Source organism: Penaeus chinensis, chromosome 30 (assembly GCF_019202785.1).
Source record: "Penaeus chinensis breed Huanghai No. 1 chromosome 30, ASM1920278v2, whole genome shotgun sequence".
NCBI lineage: Eukaryota > Metazoa > Arthropoda > Malacostraca > Decapoda > Penaeidae > Penaeus > Penaeus chinensis.
This window is the reverse complement of record NC_061848.1, coordinates 11,234,079-11,249,078: the sequence shown is the minus strand read 5'-3', so window position 1 is coordinate 11,249,078 and position 15,000 is coordinate 11,234,079. Positions and strand designations below refer to the sequence as shown.

General features: G+C 41.8%; 1 protein-coding gene across 1 annotated transcript; it reads right to left on the bottom strand.

Annotated features, from left to right (window-relative positions):
• Positions 1-1,751: 1,751 nt before the first annotated feature.
• On the bottom strand, positions 1,752-8,703 carry LOC125041468 (zinc finger protein 585A-like). The gene is made up of 9 exons (XM_047636455.1): positions 8,530-8,703; positions 7,267-7,414; positions 6,983-7,175; positions 6,151-6,445; positions 5,893-5,966; positions 5,438-5,641; positions 5,130-5,293; positions 4,937-5,037; positions 1,752-4,232 (listed from the first exon to the last, which is right to left on the bottom strand). Exons 1-9 carry the CDS (start codon positions 8,642-8,644, stop codon positions 1,927-1,929), a joined length of 3,600 nt encoding a protein of 1,199 aa, XP_047492411.1. The 5' UTR covers positions 8,645-8,703; the 3' UTR covers positions 1,752-1,926.
• Between the last annotated feature and the right edge of the window lie 6,297 nt (positions 8,704-15,000).

Genomic DNA, 15,000 nt, shown 5'->3' with positions numbered 1-15,000 from the left:
TTCTGTGGCACTGTTTCCTGGGATGGGGAATTCCACTGGCAGTTACGGTAGCAGGCCGTCACACTTTGCGATCCGCAACTAACGCACCTCTTCACGATGGTGACAGTGTCTTCGTTGTCGTTGTCCCTCTCGTTGTTTCTTGCAGGGCAGTCCTTTGTCTGGTGAGCTCCTGCGCAGACAGTACAAGTTGTTTCTCTCCTGCAATATTTAGCTAAGTGGCCGTAGCCCTGGCACTTGTAGCAGGCCACAATCTCTGAGCTTCACGGTCGAATGGAGCTCGACTTTATGTATCTTCGGAAGATACATAAATGGCGGCTGCTCTCGGCTCCATACAGTGATGATCTTATTTAAGGGCTGTCCGTCCTTGTAAATTAAGTGCCATTAACCATCAGGGCCACGTACTTTGTTGCTCCCGTCGAACGTAGACGGCCTTGCTCTTGGAGGGACGGCATCTGGCTGACCTCCCTCATCCACTTGATTTTATCTACGGTAGACGTATCCTCCGGAAAGGCCAGTCGTGAGGGGCGATGGGTTCGCGTTGGTTGGTCTTTTCTCTTGCTGGAATCACGTGATGCGGTCTTCCTTTTCTTTGTTTTTGTCTGATCGAGTTGGAATCCCTCGTCATCAGCATCGGGGTCGACAGGCGAATCCTTATAGTTCATGTCCATGTGGAATCAATACCTTCCATAGGATGGAGGATTGAGGGGGTAGTAATTGGCATTGCGAGGGCCCCGAGCATGTCCCCCTCCCCTCCATGATGGGACAGCGAGGAGGTGGCTGTCCGCCGCTGAGGTGATTAAATCCCTGCGGTCGGGCGCGGGGAAGGTGCGAGCGTCAGGTCAAGTGCTGTCACACATACACTCACCAGGGCTTGCCAACGGTCGCTCATCCAGCGGCAAGCGGCCATTCGATGTTCCCGCGAGTTATACCTGTCTGTCCGATAACCAGAGTGACTCCCGACTCCTCGGGTGCCTCTTCCCGGCTCGCTTCCACCAATCAAGGTAACAGACTTTATATGCATGCACAATAGGCAGGACGTGCAATGCGCTCCATTGACACCGCTATTGTCAATGCGACCGAAGCGCAGATTTTCTATAGAATTTTCAAACCTTTTCATTTGCACACCCCTTTTCATTTCCAAAGCACTTTTCCTTTTTTACCGTGTCTTCGACACTTATTCAAGATCAAATGGGCAGTTATGCTGGTCCTCGGTCGGTTTGAAGCCGCTACGTTATGATGTAACAATTTCGCTATACGCACAATTTCCACGTGAAATATTGCCGAATGGTGTCTCCAGATACGGTAATTGAAGAAATCTAATAGATTCCATAGTTAAGTTCTAAACATTTGCTTCGGTGATACTCGAGTATGACGTCACGCTCAAACCGATCGCGAGAATTCGTCCTAAGATTTCCCATCAAAACCGCTATCATATTTAGTGAATTAAGTCTCCCCTTCAGCCGGTATTAGTTTTAATGTTTGTTTTTGATAAAACGAATATGTAGGATTAAATACAATATATCTTATATATATATATATATATATATTTCAGTTTTGTCGGAGACAAAAATAGGAAAATGAGAGGCAACAAGGTGAAGATATAGCGCTTCCGTTTTTTTATATTCACTAAATTGATTAGCAATAATCCTTCCACCACCGAGGCAATAACTTACCAACGAAGCAAAAATAAATATGGTTTCTGGAAGTCGTTCTGGGTAAGGTAAGATCAGTAAAACACCTCGTCAGCCGAGACTTTTATTTGGTGTATGTAACACATAGCATGAACTTGTCACCTTGCGTTATTCAAAAGACATTATCCAAAATATTTCCATGTCCTATTATATATTTGTCTGACAGAATAAGTAAAATGTACACAAATCAGGGCACTATCTGGCTCTTTTGAGGTTTCTTAGGCGTACCCTTTGATTAAATCATCTGGTGTTTCTTCAGATAACCACTTTGATTAAACATTTTCCCGCACTCGGAACACTCGAACGGTTTTTCTCCTGAGTGAATCCTCTGGTGTGTCTTCAATTGACAACTTCGATTAAACCTTTCCCCGCACTCGGAACACTCGAACGGTTTTTCTCCTGAGTGAATCCTCTGGTGTGTCTTCAGATAACCACTTTGATTAAACCTTTCCCCGCACTCGGAACACTCGAACGGTTTTTCTCCTGAGTGAATCCTGTGGTGTATCTTCAGAGAACCTCTCCGATTAAACCTTTCCCCGCACTCGGAACACTCGAACGGTTTTTCTCCTGAGTGAATCCTCTGGTGTGTCTTCAGATTACCACTCCGATTAAACCTTTCCCCGCACTCGGAACACTCGAACGGTTTTTCTCCTGAGTGAATCATCTGGTGTGTCTTCAAATGACAACTTTGATTAAACCTTTTCCCGCACTTGGAACACTCGAACGGTTTTTCTCCTGAGTGAATCCTCTGGTGTCTCTTCAAATGACAACTTTGATTAAACCTTTCCCCGCACTCGGAACACTCGAACGGTTTTTCTCCTGAGTGAATCCTCTGGTGTGTCTTCAGATAACCACTTTGATTAAACCTTTCCCCGCACTCGGAACACTCGAACGGTTTTTCTCCTGAGTGAATCCTCTGGTGTGTCTTCAGATAACCACTTCGATTAAACCTTTTCCCGCACTCGGAACACTCGAACGGTTTTTCTCCTGAGTGAATCCTCTGGTGTGTCTTCAGATTACCTCTCCGATTAAACCTTTCCCCGCACTCGGAACACTCGAACGGTTTTTCTCCTGAGTGAATCCTCTGGTGTGTCTTCAAATGACAACTTTGATTAAACCTTTTCCCGCACTCGGAACACTCGAACGGTTTTTCTCCTGAGTGAATCCTCTGGTGTCTCTTCAAATGACAACTTTGATTAAACCTTTCCCCGCACTCGGAACACTCGAACGGTTTTTCTCCTGAGTGAATCCTCTGGTGTGTCTTCAGATAACCACTTTGATTAAACCTTTCCCCGCACTCGGAACACTCGAACGGTTTTTCTCCTGAGTGAATCCTCTGGTGTGTCTTCAGATAACCACTTCGATTAAACCTTTTCCCGCACTCGGAACACTCGAACGGTTTTTCTCCTGAGTGAATCATCTGGTGTGTCTTCAGATAACCACTTTGATTAAACCTTTCCCCGCACTCGGAACACTCGAACGGTTTTTCTCCTGAGTGAATCCTCTGGTGTGTCTTCAAATGACTACTTCGATTAAACCTTTTCCCGCACTGGGAACACTCGAACGGTTTTTCTCCTGAGTGAATCCTCTGGTGTGTCTTCAGATAACCACTTCGATTAAACCTTTTCCCGCACTCGGAACACTCGAACGGTTTTTCTCCTGAGTGAATCCTCTGGTGTCTCTTCAGATTACTTCTCTGATTAAACCTTTCCCCGCACTCGGAACACTCGAACGTTTTTTCTCCTGAGTGAATCCTCTGGTGTTTCTTCAGATTACCTCTGTGATTAAACCTTTTCCCGCACTCGGAACACTCGAACGGTTTTTCTCCCGAGTGAATCCTCTGGTGTGTCTTCAGATTACTTCTCTGATTAAACCTTTCCCCGCACTCGGAACACTCGAACGGTTTTTCTCCTGAGTGAATCCTCTGGTGTGTCTTCAAATGACAACTTTGATTAAACCTTTCCCCGCACTCGGAACACTCGAACGGTTTTTCTCCTGAGTGAATCCTCTGGTGTCTCTTCAAATGATAACTTTGATTAAAGCTTTCCCCGCACTCGGAACACTCGAACGGTTTTTCTCCTGAGTGAATCCTCTGGTGTGTCTTCAGAGAACCTCTGTGATTAAACCTTTTCCCGCACTCGGAACGCTCGAATGTCTTTTCTCCCGACAGAATTCCTTCGGTTTCCCTCAACTTACCACTGTCAGCAAATCGTTTCCCACTTTCAGAACACTCAAACAGATTTTTTCCACTGTGTATTAGCACATGTTGCTTTAGGATGTCAACAGATCCACCCTTGTAATCAGACTCCCAACATTCTGTACTATGTTCATCGGATGCTGGCGAACGCAGCGTCTGAAGAGAAGCGTTTTCCGGGGACTGCGTTGCCTCTTCTTGCTTGGTTGAGCCATTACTGCTGCTGGTTAATCGCGTGGAGCATGTAAGCAGCGTGTCATTGCGAACACACTTTCTGCACATTTTTAGGTGACCCGTTAAATAATCTTTCGAGCTGAATACTAAGCCACACCATTCGCACTGTCGATCTGAATAAAATACAGACATGGGAAAAGTTTAAACACTTCCAGAGAAAACAGAAGATAACCTGATAGCAGTTGGACACCCTCTTATATATATATATATATATATATATATATATATATATAAATTATATATATATACATTTATAAGTATATGTGTGTACATATAGACACATATATGTACACATATACATATGTAAATATATATATACATACATACATACATATATATATATATATATATTTATATATATATATATATATACACACACACTCATATGTGTGTATACATATATGCACACATATATTAATATATCTGTATAATATACACATCTATATATATGTATACATATGTGTATATATGCACACAAATGTGTGTTTATAAATCTGTATGCATTTATGTGTATGTATATACATATATATATAATGCACACCCACACACATACACAAATATATATGCATATTGTAGTACATAGATGTAATGTATGTGCATACATAGATGCCTACACACATCTAATACACTTATACATAGCATGTGCACACACACACACACACACACACACACATACACACACACACACGTTTTGATTAAATCAATCTTACCTACAGACTATTATATCCCTACAATATCAATTTACATGATCTCAAACGTATTCCAACAGAGTCGGGACACAGTTTCCCTTCAAAAGGGGAAATTTTTATATGCGCACCTTTCACATCTCTCTTCGGAGGCTTCCACTTGGACGGCTCTCTCGACAGACCCAGATCCTTCCCGTAATCGTCTCCGTACCAGCACATCAGCTCGCTTCCCCTATTCACAATATGTTTTTTTTAATATTGATTAGCACGTTATGATAAGAGTATCATCAGGGAAAGTTGACTTCACTGCTGAATTACACTGACCTGCTAATTGTAGAATCTGTCTTGTAGTAGATCTGTCCCTTGTACTGAAATGCGGATAGATTGGTCTCAGCTTCAGTCCTTGAACAGTTGACGTAACGCATCCAATTACTAACTGCACTGTCTACAGCATCAATGCACGTATTGCTTGTCCAAACACCTCGAATCTGCAAAGTACAGGAAGCCGGATTTGTTTTACCCATTTGTTATGTGAATTTTCTTTTAATAGATTTGATGGTTTACAAGAAACGCTGAAAAATCATTCTGCAATACGATTATATGACATATGTTTTACGCCACAGAAATCCCACCTTCCAGCCATAGCCAGATTCTTTGCCGTCTTCCGGATGGCCACGTAGGACACGGCCCTCATAGGGACCAAAGACAAGATGGGCTGGGAGATGAGCATTGGTCCACACGCCTTTTCCTGCGCCCTTCACTTTCGAGTCGTGGACAGTGAGGGGCCAAGGGGCTGTGAGGCGAGCACGATCTTTCTCACTGCCGTCTCGAACGACCTGCCCAGACATATTACAGTTTAGGGATGATAGCGCGATTTAAAACTGTGTGTGTATGCGCGCGCTCGTGTGTGTCTATGATCATGATCAATTAGGTTTATGATCTGTTCAATTTTCCATCTAACGAAAGTTGTGAGAAAACAACATTAGATGTAAAGTGGCCAGTTTGAAAAAAGTTCTGAAATGAGAACGCTATTCGTATTTTATATTTCATATCCGTGGCAATATTTAGACATGGATGGCACACTTACGGGGTTATCCAAAATAAGGAACAATGGATGGTACGGACACTCTCCCTCTTTCTCTTCTTCACAGTCTGCGCAATCTGTAGACAAAAAAAAAAAAAATTAAGGCATCCGAATCTAACTAGCTCATGCGCATAGTAAGTGCACAACCATCTTACAATATAAAAACTTAATAAATAAATGAAGACAAATTATTCCAAGTAAGATTACGAATTCACGTAACGACAACTACCGGAGCTGACGAACAAACGCTCTTTTACTTACAAATAAAATCGTCATCTTTAGTAATGCTTTCTTCATAAAACAGTTTTCTTCTGCTGCAACGTCTCGGGTATCGCATCGTGGAATTTTCCCCCGGAAGACAGCTTTTTCCCCGAGCCTCGTCATCTGATCTTCCACCATCAAGTGTTTTAGTCTCAACTGGAAGCTCCTCCACTGTCACCATCTCTGTGCCCGTTGCCACCTGTGACATGGGACCGGAAAAGGTCCCCTTGTCCTCTGGCTTAACATTTTCCTCAGCGGAATCTCCACTTGGCCTGTCGGCTGTTGTTGGCACTACCTGGAACATTCAAGATTTCAAGATGATTTCTTGATTTGTAATAAAGCATAAATATGTAAGAATGACTGAGCAATAGCAATGCTGAACAGTCAAATCATGGTAAGAATTTTGTGTCACTTCTAAAAAAATGTTTTCAAAATCCTGATATAAATGGTTAGCTCTTGTACACGAAAAGATATAGCATCGTTAGCTAGACTTATTTCAGAAGAAAAAAAAAAATGACATGAAAAATTGTCTCTGTTACTAACAACAGTCGCTTTTCATTGTTGCTCGTCGGACATTTGCCGAAGAGACACAATTTCGGTTTTAGTTTATGCAACAATCCAGCGACAAAGTCGCAGAAATGCTTAAAAACTGTCTTGCAACAGTTCCTCGACAGTCCAGCGACTGCCGCCGTTCTGTAAAGTTCTGCTAGAATAAACACCCTAATATTAAACTCAGATCCGTATCCAGACAGAAATACAAGCAGACACTGAGGCTGGAAAGAAAAACCGAAAGGAGAGGGAGACCAGACAGAGACAAAACAGGAAGACAAACCTTGACCGTGCCCTTTGCAGCTGCCGCCAACTTGGCTGGAGTCCACAGCGGAATAACATCTATTTGGTCTACACTGAGCGGCGCATCATCGTAGTTCTCACACCTTCTGGCCGAAGCTGGAGCGCTCCACTCTGCCTTCCTCTTACGACCGCCTCTTCTGCCACCGCCCACGCCTTCACTTTTGCTCGCATATCTGCAACGGCTATTTCCCTGCAATATATCGGTTTCCAGCAAAGCAATGCGCCTGTTTTCACTCACTAAGCCCGGTGGAATCGCCGCCCTACCTGCCAGGCGTCCTCTCCTTCTCGGGCGTCCACTCGTCGTCCTCGTCGTCCACGCCGACTCGAGGCGGCCTGGCTGTGGGCGCGACGAACCCGTTGCGTTGCTTCCTCTGTTGTCGCACGACGAACTCCGGGAGGCTGGGGTCCAATCCTGAAAGAGGAGAGAGAGAGAGTGAGAGAGAGAGAGAGAGAGAGAGAGAGAGAGAGAGAGAGAGAGAGAGAGAGAGAGAGAGAGAGAGAGAGAGAGAGAGGAGAGAGAAAGAGATGCGTGATGTTAGAGAAAAATCCCGCTATCGGTATTGCATTGTTTTCACCTATTCCTCTCAGACCCCATGCCCTCCCAAGCTGACGAGCCCGACGCGGCGTCCTTTGATAAGCAGCTGTATTCAATGGGTAAATAGGTAACTAAGGCGTTTTAGTAAGCATTTGGCATTTCTGTAAGAAATGGAATCGATCTACTGATCTGGCACCGAGATGCACTGCCTTGCGCCGTCCTCTGGAGCAGTTCGCTCCGCGAAAGCCAAATGGAAAAAATGGTTGCAGCGTCGCCACGGCCTCCGCGCCTACCGGCGCTCCTGTACAAGGCCAACAACCGCCACTCACTTTCTGGCAAGAAGGAGCTCGTTGGCCTCCCAGGCGCTGCGGCGTCTATTAGCGATTAAGCAGCCAGTTCAAGCTCCCCCTCGCCCATGCGCCATGCGGGAGCGGTGACGTCATCCTGGCGGCGGCCTCCTGTGCGCCCCGCCGCTCCCGCGCCCTTGGCCGCAGGAAGGGTCACTGGGGTCGAGGACATGGGCCGCGCGCACCTGCAGATGGCTCGTTTATGCCGCTGCTGCTGGGAGTGCACCTGCGACTCCTGGCCCGCCACTTCCCCGGAAAAGTTCTATCCCTTGCCCTTCCGGGCGTCAGGACCGGTATCGCCGCGATGATGACCTTTCGCTGATTAAATCTTGTTTCTGCAAATCGCCTACCGAATTCAGGCCACGGTCCCGCTTCATCCAGCCATTTTTACAAGGAAAATAACAGACGCAGGCGACAGAGCGACTAACTCCAAGACGCTGATCTTCCAAGCAAGCAAATTCAGTCATCCGATGCCTGTATCTTCGGTATAAGCAGCTTTTCTTTTTGTCTACGAATTTCCCTTTCTGCGGGTCCCCTAGTTTCCCTTTAGGAATGTGCACATTATTGTTTAAGGCCTCGCCCAAAAACAGTAATGAGGAAATATCCAATCGAAGGCAAATGGACATTCAAAGCGACGTAACTCACCAAAGTCCTTCATCTTTTTGTAGTTTCTGAGGATATTCTCGTAGCGATTCTTCTCGATCTGCGGGAAGGAAAGCCATTCCTCCGCCGAAAACAGTCGCTCTGCGTCGTCAGCCATCGCAACTGCGCGACCGAGAATCCGAATGTACTCTGAACCCGAAGCGGAAAGGCCGCCGAATGCCGCGGGTCGGACGGAAGGCGACTTTGCGCGGGCCCGGCCTGGGGCCGTGACGTCATCGTGACGTTGGGCCTTCGTCATACCCGTGAATTCTAGCATTGGTGATTGCAGAATTCTGTCTTTGGATATGGGAAAATAAAGCAATTAGACAAAGAAAGCCTCTCGTCATAGCATATGCCTTGATTTGTGTTGTGCTTCAAGTTTTAGCCTCTGAGCTGCATGAGCATGACGTCACGATCAAACCGTTCGCGAGAATCCGCCTTGAGATTTCCCGCCAAAATCAGCGAGTTCAAGATCGCTTTATATTCAAGGAAGGAAGCCATCGCTTCAACTGGCTTTAGCACTGATATTTGATGTTATCAGAAAAAAAAAATATATAGGAAATTACAAATTACATCTATGAGAGAACAAAAAGAGGATACTGCTATCAGAAATATATAAAGGCGTGAGACAGGGGTAGTACCCTAACTGTATAGGCTTCACAGCACATTAGTGTTTTATTTATACGTTTCCAGATTTTAATTGTGGTTATTCTTGTATTCCAAATCTATGCTATATAAAATATCATCATCAGAAAAGCGATGTCTGCGTAAATACGACCCATTTAAACAAAAGTGAAGAATTAACCTAAATGCTACTCTTCGTTAACGTTGACAATTTTTTTTTTTTTTTTTTAATCTATTCGATGCCTATAATAAATTATTATTAAAATAATATATGTATCACATTATAGATTTTAGATATCAATAAAGACGATGCTTTCTTTTCATAAAATATTGATATGATAACAGATAACTTACTATAATGTTTAGTTTTCAAAGAATTTCATATCAAACCAGTCCCTCAGGATAGTATATTCAGTATTTTAAACATGCAGCTACTTCGAAAATCATATTGATTGATAAAGAACATGACATCCAATTTAATTCTTAATTGTCCGTTAAATATCTAAACATCTGGGTTTTCAGTCCCTCCCCTATATATCTGACTTAATAACGTTATGCCACTTTGAATACTTTCTTGTAAGATACACTTTTATTTTTTCTCTTTTCTTTGCAAGTTAGTGCTGTTCAGTTTTCAGTTAAATAAGTTTTTTATTTATGTAAATTAGACACGCATGCAGATTATAGACACATTCTATAGTTACTCACAAAATGAAGAAATTGCACCAGGAATTAAGGTTAGCCTAACTAATTTTCGTACAGTTTTGACTAATGCAATAATTCATTTTTTTCAGCAAATCTTGGTAGCCAATGTAACAGAAATAAATTTGAGAGACAAATAAAATTCCTTGCCTGATTCAAGACTGAAAAAGACAAGTTCAACCGCATGTGATCTAACTGTAATGTTTATTTATTTATTGTTTTGTTTTCCTCTTACTGAAATTCGGCAAATTATGGCTATGAATCGATCTCTATACCAATGTCTGTATTTGTTTATCTATCTAGCTTTCTATGTATATTTTTATATATATATCTCCTTTTATTTCTTGAGGGGGATGCTCTGCTTTCTCTGCTGATCAAACTAATGGCTCCCCTAAGATACAATAATCTCCATGGTCCCGATCAGTGTCTGCCATCTTTCCTAATTCAGTTACTACTAAATATGAATTGTGTAATGGTGCCAAGAACTATAAGACAAAGACGCTTTATAGAGAGTACTTTAGAAAAAGTAATTATTTCCCAATTGCTCCATGGCTCCCCCGGTTAATCCAAACAATTCAATGAGCCGATTTAATCGAATGGACAATTAAATTCCATTACTCCATTTAGCAACTATGTGATCCTTAGTGTAGGCCACACTATGAGGCTTCAACAGAACTACCTTTTTTGATGGAGCCTAAAAACGTTGGAAACCCGGCTGCTCATTGGTCAATGGAACTCTTTAAGTTTATAGTAAATTTGTAGTTTTTACTTTTACATTTATATTTTTGCATGTAAATTCATTATCTTTGGAATATGTAGTTTAGCTAAATAATAATTTCCGTAACTAAACAGGTAAACATTATCATAAAAAGTGTAAATCTTTTAAAGAAAGTCATACTTGACTATGGAAAGATGAGTGACGTTCGAAGTAATCATGAGCATGTAGGTGTTTACCATCAACAAGATTACTAAGGTCTCTATATAATTTTGTCAATGGTATAAACTTGTTCTGCATTAGTTGATTGACGGTTATCTTTATTCTGTCCATAATTATTATTCGTCCTCTACCTTCATATATCATTCGTGCCCGGCTACGTTTTACATATTGCAGAGAAAAATGGCATATAAGACATTTTTCCTGCCTACATCTGGCACAGGCGGATTGCATGCTGGGGCCGGATACACAAACGCATCTCCTTAAGGCGCCGAACCTTACGGCCGAGTGCTCCAACGGCCCAGACACAGAGCAAGGGACACATATTGGTGCGAGTCAAGGTGCCGTAGAGTAAGGCAGGGAGAGAGCAACCGTTGTCGGTTACGGCGAAACATAAAAGGCATTTTTTCGAGATATAGATAATTACTACAACTTTACAATTTGATTTCCTCAAATATAGTGTTATTAGGTGTGCATGAACCAATAGTGGACTACTAAGTAAGGCAACAAATGTGATACTCCAATATAACTACATTGCCTGTGCCAGTAAGCGTGTCTCACTCCGAAGCAAATGTTGTGTCTGTAGGCAAGGATAAGGATAAGTCCGATATGCGAAGCTGAGCCTCGCCTGGGCTATGCCCATGAGAGGAGCCCGGTCTGTGTCGAGTAATGCCGATTCGCGAACGTGTGTCGACTAATGCCGATTCGCTAACGTGTGTAGGTGGTGCTGACTCGGGTGAGCTTAGTCCTTACAATTGCAACTTCTCGCGCCTGGGCGGGGCGCGAACCGCCGAACTCTCAGATAAGAGGCCAACACGTTACCACTGTACTAGCCCAGAGGCTTGTAAGCAATGCATTTCACTAGCATAAGTACTGTCCTCACCTCGGATGCAATGTTTTGTTTGTCTTTATTTTTATTACTGTTAATATGGTGTCAGTATCAATACTTTCGAGATTATTATCCTCGTTTGAGGGGGATGGATGTGGATGGGCTTCATGAAGATTCAGACAAAAAAAAAAGTTATAGTTATAGTTAGCATTCAAAATTACCCTTGTAATATAAGCCAACCTCTAGAAGAGACAATACTTCGTTCCTATATTTCAGGATACGTATGCATTCCAGCACTATTATAAATAAATAAATAACTAAATTAATATATAAAAAAGAATATTGCATATTTATCCTGCTTTACTAATTTTGGCTGGGAACCAGCTAGCCGCTTTTCCTTAGCTGCGTTTCCGCCGTTCTCTTAGAATTAGGTGAGAAAGAAAACGGATGTAAATAATAATACCGAATCATACATTATCCTTAATAACATAACAGTGTAATACAACATTCGTTTAAATGAAAATTTAATCTTATATCTCCCGAAATAGTCGTATTCTAAGTGTGACGGCAAGTGTGTAGTCACAGTTTGAGTATTGTGTTGAGTGGCAGTAGGTCCTCAGTCTGGAAAATCTCTCGTTTGGGTCATTGATTCCTCTTCACTAGTGTATAAAGAAAAAGTTGTATTTTGGGCATATTTATATAGTAAACTGTCATTTAAATCTTCTTTTCATGGTAGTGCATAAAACATGAAATAAATACAGTATTTAATAACATAACCACATTCAGCAATATATATATATATATATATATATATATATATATATATATATATATATATATATATATATATATTGCTCACAACTTGGAAGCCACGGCCGTCATCGTCTTAAAAATCTATTATTGTCTTATAAAATGCACCTGCATCGCTTTGCGTTTCCTTGGCAGATTCAAGAAATTTGTGCCAACATATTTCACTAGTTGCCAAGTGTTTAGTTATTGAAAGAAGCTAAATGCCATAATTTGTCACATGGAACTTTTTCATGCGAAGCTGATGTAGCTACTTCTTGTGGGTAACATAAATAATTTAAGAGGAGCCAGTAAACATTGCATATTTTCTCGCGTTGTTGAAATTTGCTTGGTGTAGATTGGAAAATTTACCTCAACGCTAGCGAGGTGTGGCAATGTGTAATTTAAAAACGTACAATATTTTTAAAATATAATTTTAAGGGTTGCACTGCTCCATGAACCTTGCAACGGCCTTACATAGGGTCACAAGGATAGAGAAGCTTATGAGGTTTTCTTTTGCAAACCAAATGATATTTTTTTCCTTAACTCATCATGTTCTCATCAGCAACATGCCGCACCACTACATCGCATGTATCCCCGAGGTGCAATTTGTCATTCCATCGATAATTATACCAAATTTGATCATTGATAACTTTTGCGATCTCCGAATCGGGGAACATCCTTTAGTGTAGTTCCATCATACCATCACACAGACGGAAAAGGAAGTTACATTGCCATAGTGCAATATTGGGAAAAATACAAAAATATATACTTATTATATATACTCATTATTGTTATACTGTCATCATACACACAGGTATTATTATGCTCCTCTATATGGCATATTATGTTCAGCCAGAAATACAACTAACAATATTGTGGCGTAGGATACACCACTGGCAATTCCGTCTACGTCCCTGTGCTTTTCTGTGGTCTTATGATAGACTGGTCATTGCTTTCCACGCACACGTTACACATTGAAAATTTACCTGAGTTTCCCCTTTAAGTGTACCCGCATCTCTTTACAGAAAATATACTAGATGTATAACTTAAGAAAATACGACGTTGAACCTGTAAACTTATGAACATTCGTGTACTTTTTAGATATAAAAAGTACACGAATGTTCATTGTGAGTGGGTTACAGGGCTGAATGTTTCAATTCGCTCTGCCTTTGGTGCTGCCTGGCTGGAAGTTCAAGCTGCAGTGACATCGGCTGAAGTTTCCACCGTGAGGACGTTCGGTCTGCCACATCATATCAGTTCATATCATAATGGTGTTAGCATTATTATATCTGTTTCATCCGAATTAGGAATTTTTAAAAACATTTCTTTGACATTTTTTTTAATTGCATAATACCACCTGTAGTCATAACATTACCGGCGCCGTATCCCCTGCCGTAAGACTCCGCACCGCCAGAAATCCCTTAGGATCTTTAGGGCCAATCACAGCTGCTGTTTTAGGCGGCTCTTAGACAATCTTGACCAATCAGAAGTTACTTGTAAACACAACAGTGTGTCCAGCCCGTGGCATAATAAAATATATAACTAACATCTTCCCTAAATTAGTAAAGCAGGAGAAATGTGTAAGATTCTTTATACACACACACACACACACACACACAACACACACACACACACACACACACACACACACACACACACACACACACACACACACACACACACACACACACATATACATACATACATACATACATACATACATACATACATACATACATACATACACACACACACACACACACACACACACACACACACACACACACACACACACACACACACACACATATATATATATATATATATATATATATATATATATATATAAACAACTTATTAACGGAAAGCATAACTAACGTGAAATATGGGAACGAAGTATAGTCTCTTCTAGTGGTTGGCCAATATTACAAGGGTAATTTTAGCATGCTTTGAATTTTCTATCTATTGCCAATTTAACAGATAATTAGAATATTTTTTGAATGCTTAACTTTATCCGTACCTCTTTCTTTCTCTGAATCTTCATGAAGCCCATCCATTCCCCTCAAACGACATAACAGTAATACAATGAAAGACAAACAAGTACTTATCCTAGTTTTAGTGAAATGCCTTGCTTACAGACACAACACTTGTTTCGGAGTGAGACACACGCTTACTGGCAGAGGTTCATGCACACCTAATAACACTATATTTGAGGAAATCAAATTGTAAGGTTGTAGTAATTATCTATATCTCGAAAAAATGCCTTTTATGTTTCGCCGTAACCGGCAACGGTTGCTCTCTCCCTGCCTTACTCTACGGCACCTTGACTCGCACCAATATGTGTCCCTTGCTCTGTGTCTGGGCCGTTGGAGCGCTCGGCCGTAAGGTTCGGCGCCTTAAGGAGATGCGTTTCAGTATCCGGCCCCAGCATGCAATCCGCCTGTGCCAGATGTAAGCAGGAAAAATGTCTCGTATGCCATTTTTCTCTGCAATATGTAAAACGTAGCCGGGCACGAATGATATATGAAGGTAGAGGACGAATAATAGTTATGGATAGAATAAAGAAAACCGTCAATCAACTAATGCAGAACAAGTTTAT

What these genes read in the sequence shown, in the direction of transcription:
- LOC125041468 (XM_047636455.1), bottom strand. Translation starts at nt 8,644, where the DNA reads ATGGCTGACGACGCAGAGCGACTGTTTTCGGCGGAGGAATGGCTTTCC. An exon ending in AAGGAGAGGACGCCTGGCAG is followed by an intron (nt 7,176 to 7,266) that starts GTAGGGCGGCGA and finishes TAGCCGTTGCAG; the next exon opens with ATATGCGAGCAAAAGTGAAG. An exon ending in TAAAGATGACGATTTTATTT is followed by an intron (nt 5,967 to 6,150) that starts GTAAGTAAAAGA and finishes TTTTGTCTACAG; the next exon opens with ATTGCGCAGACTGTGAAGAA.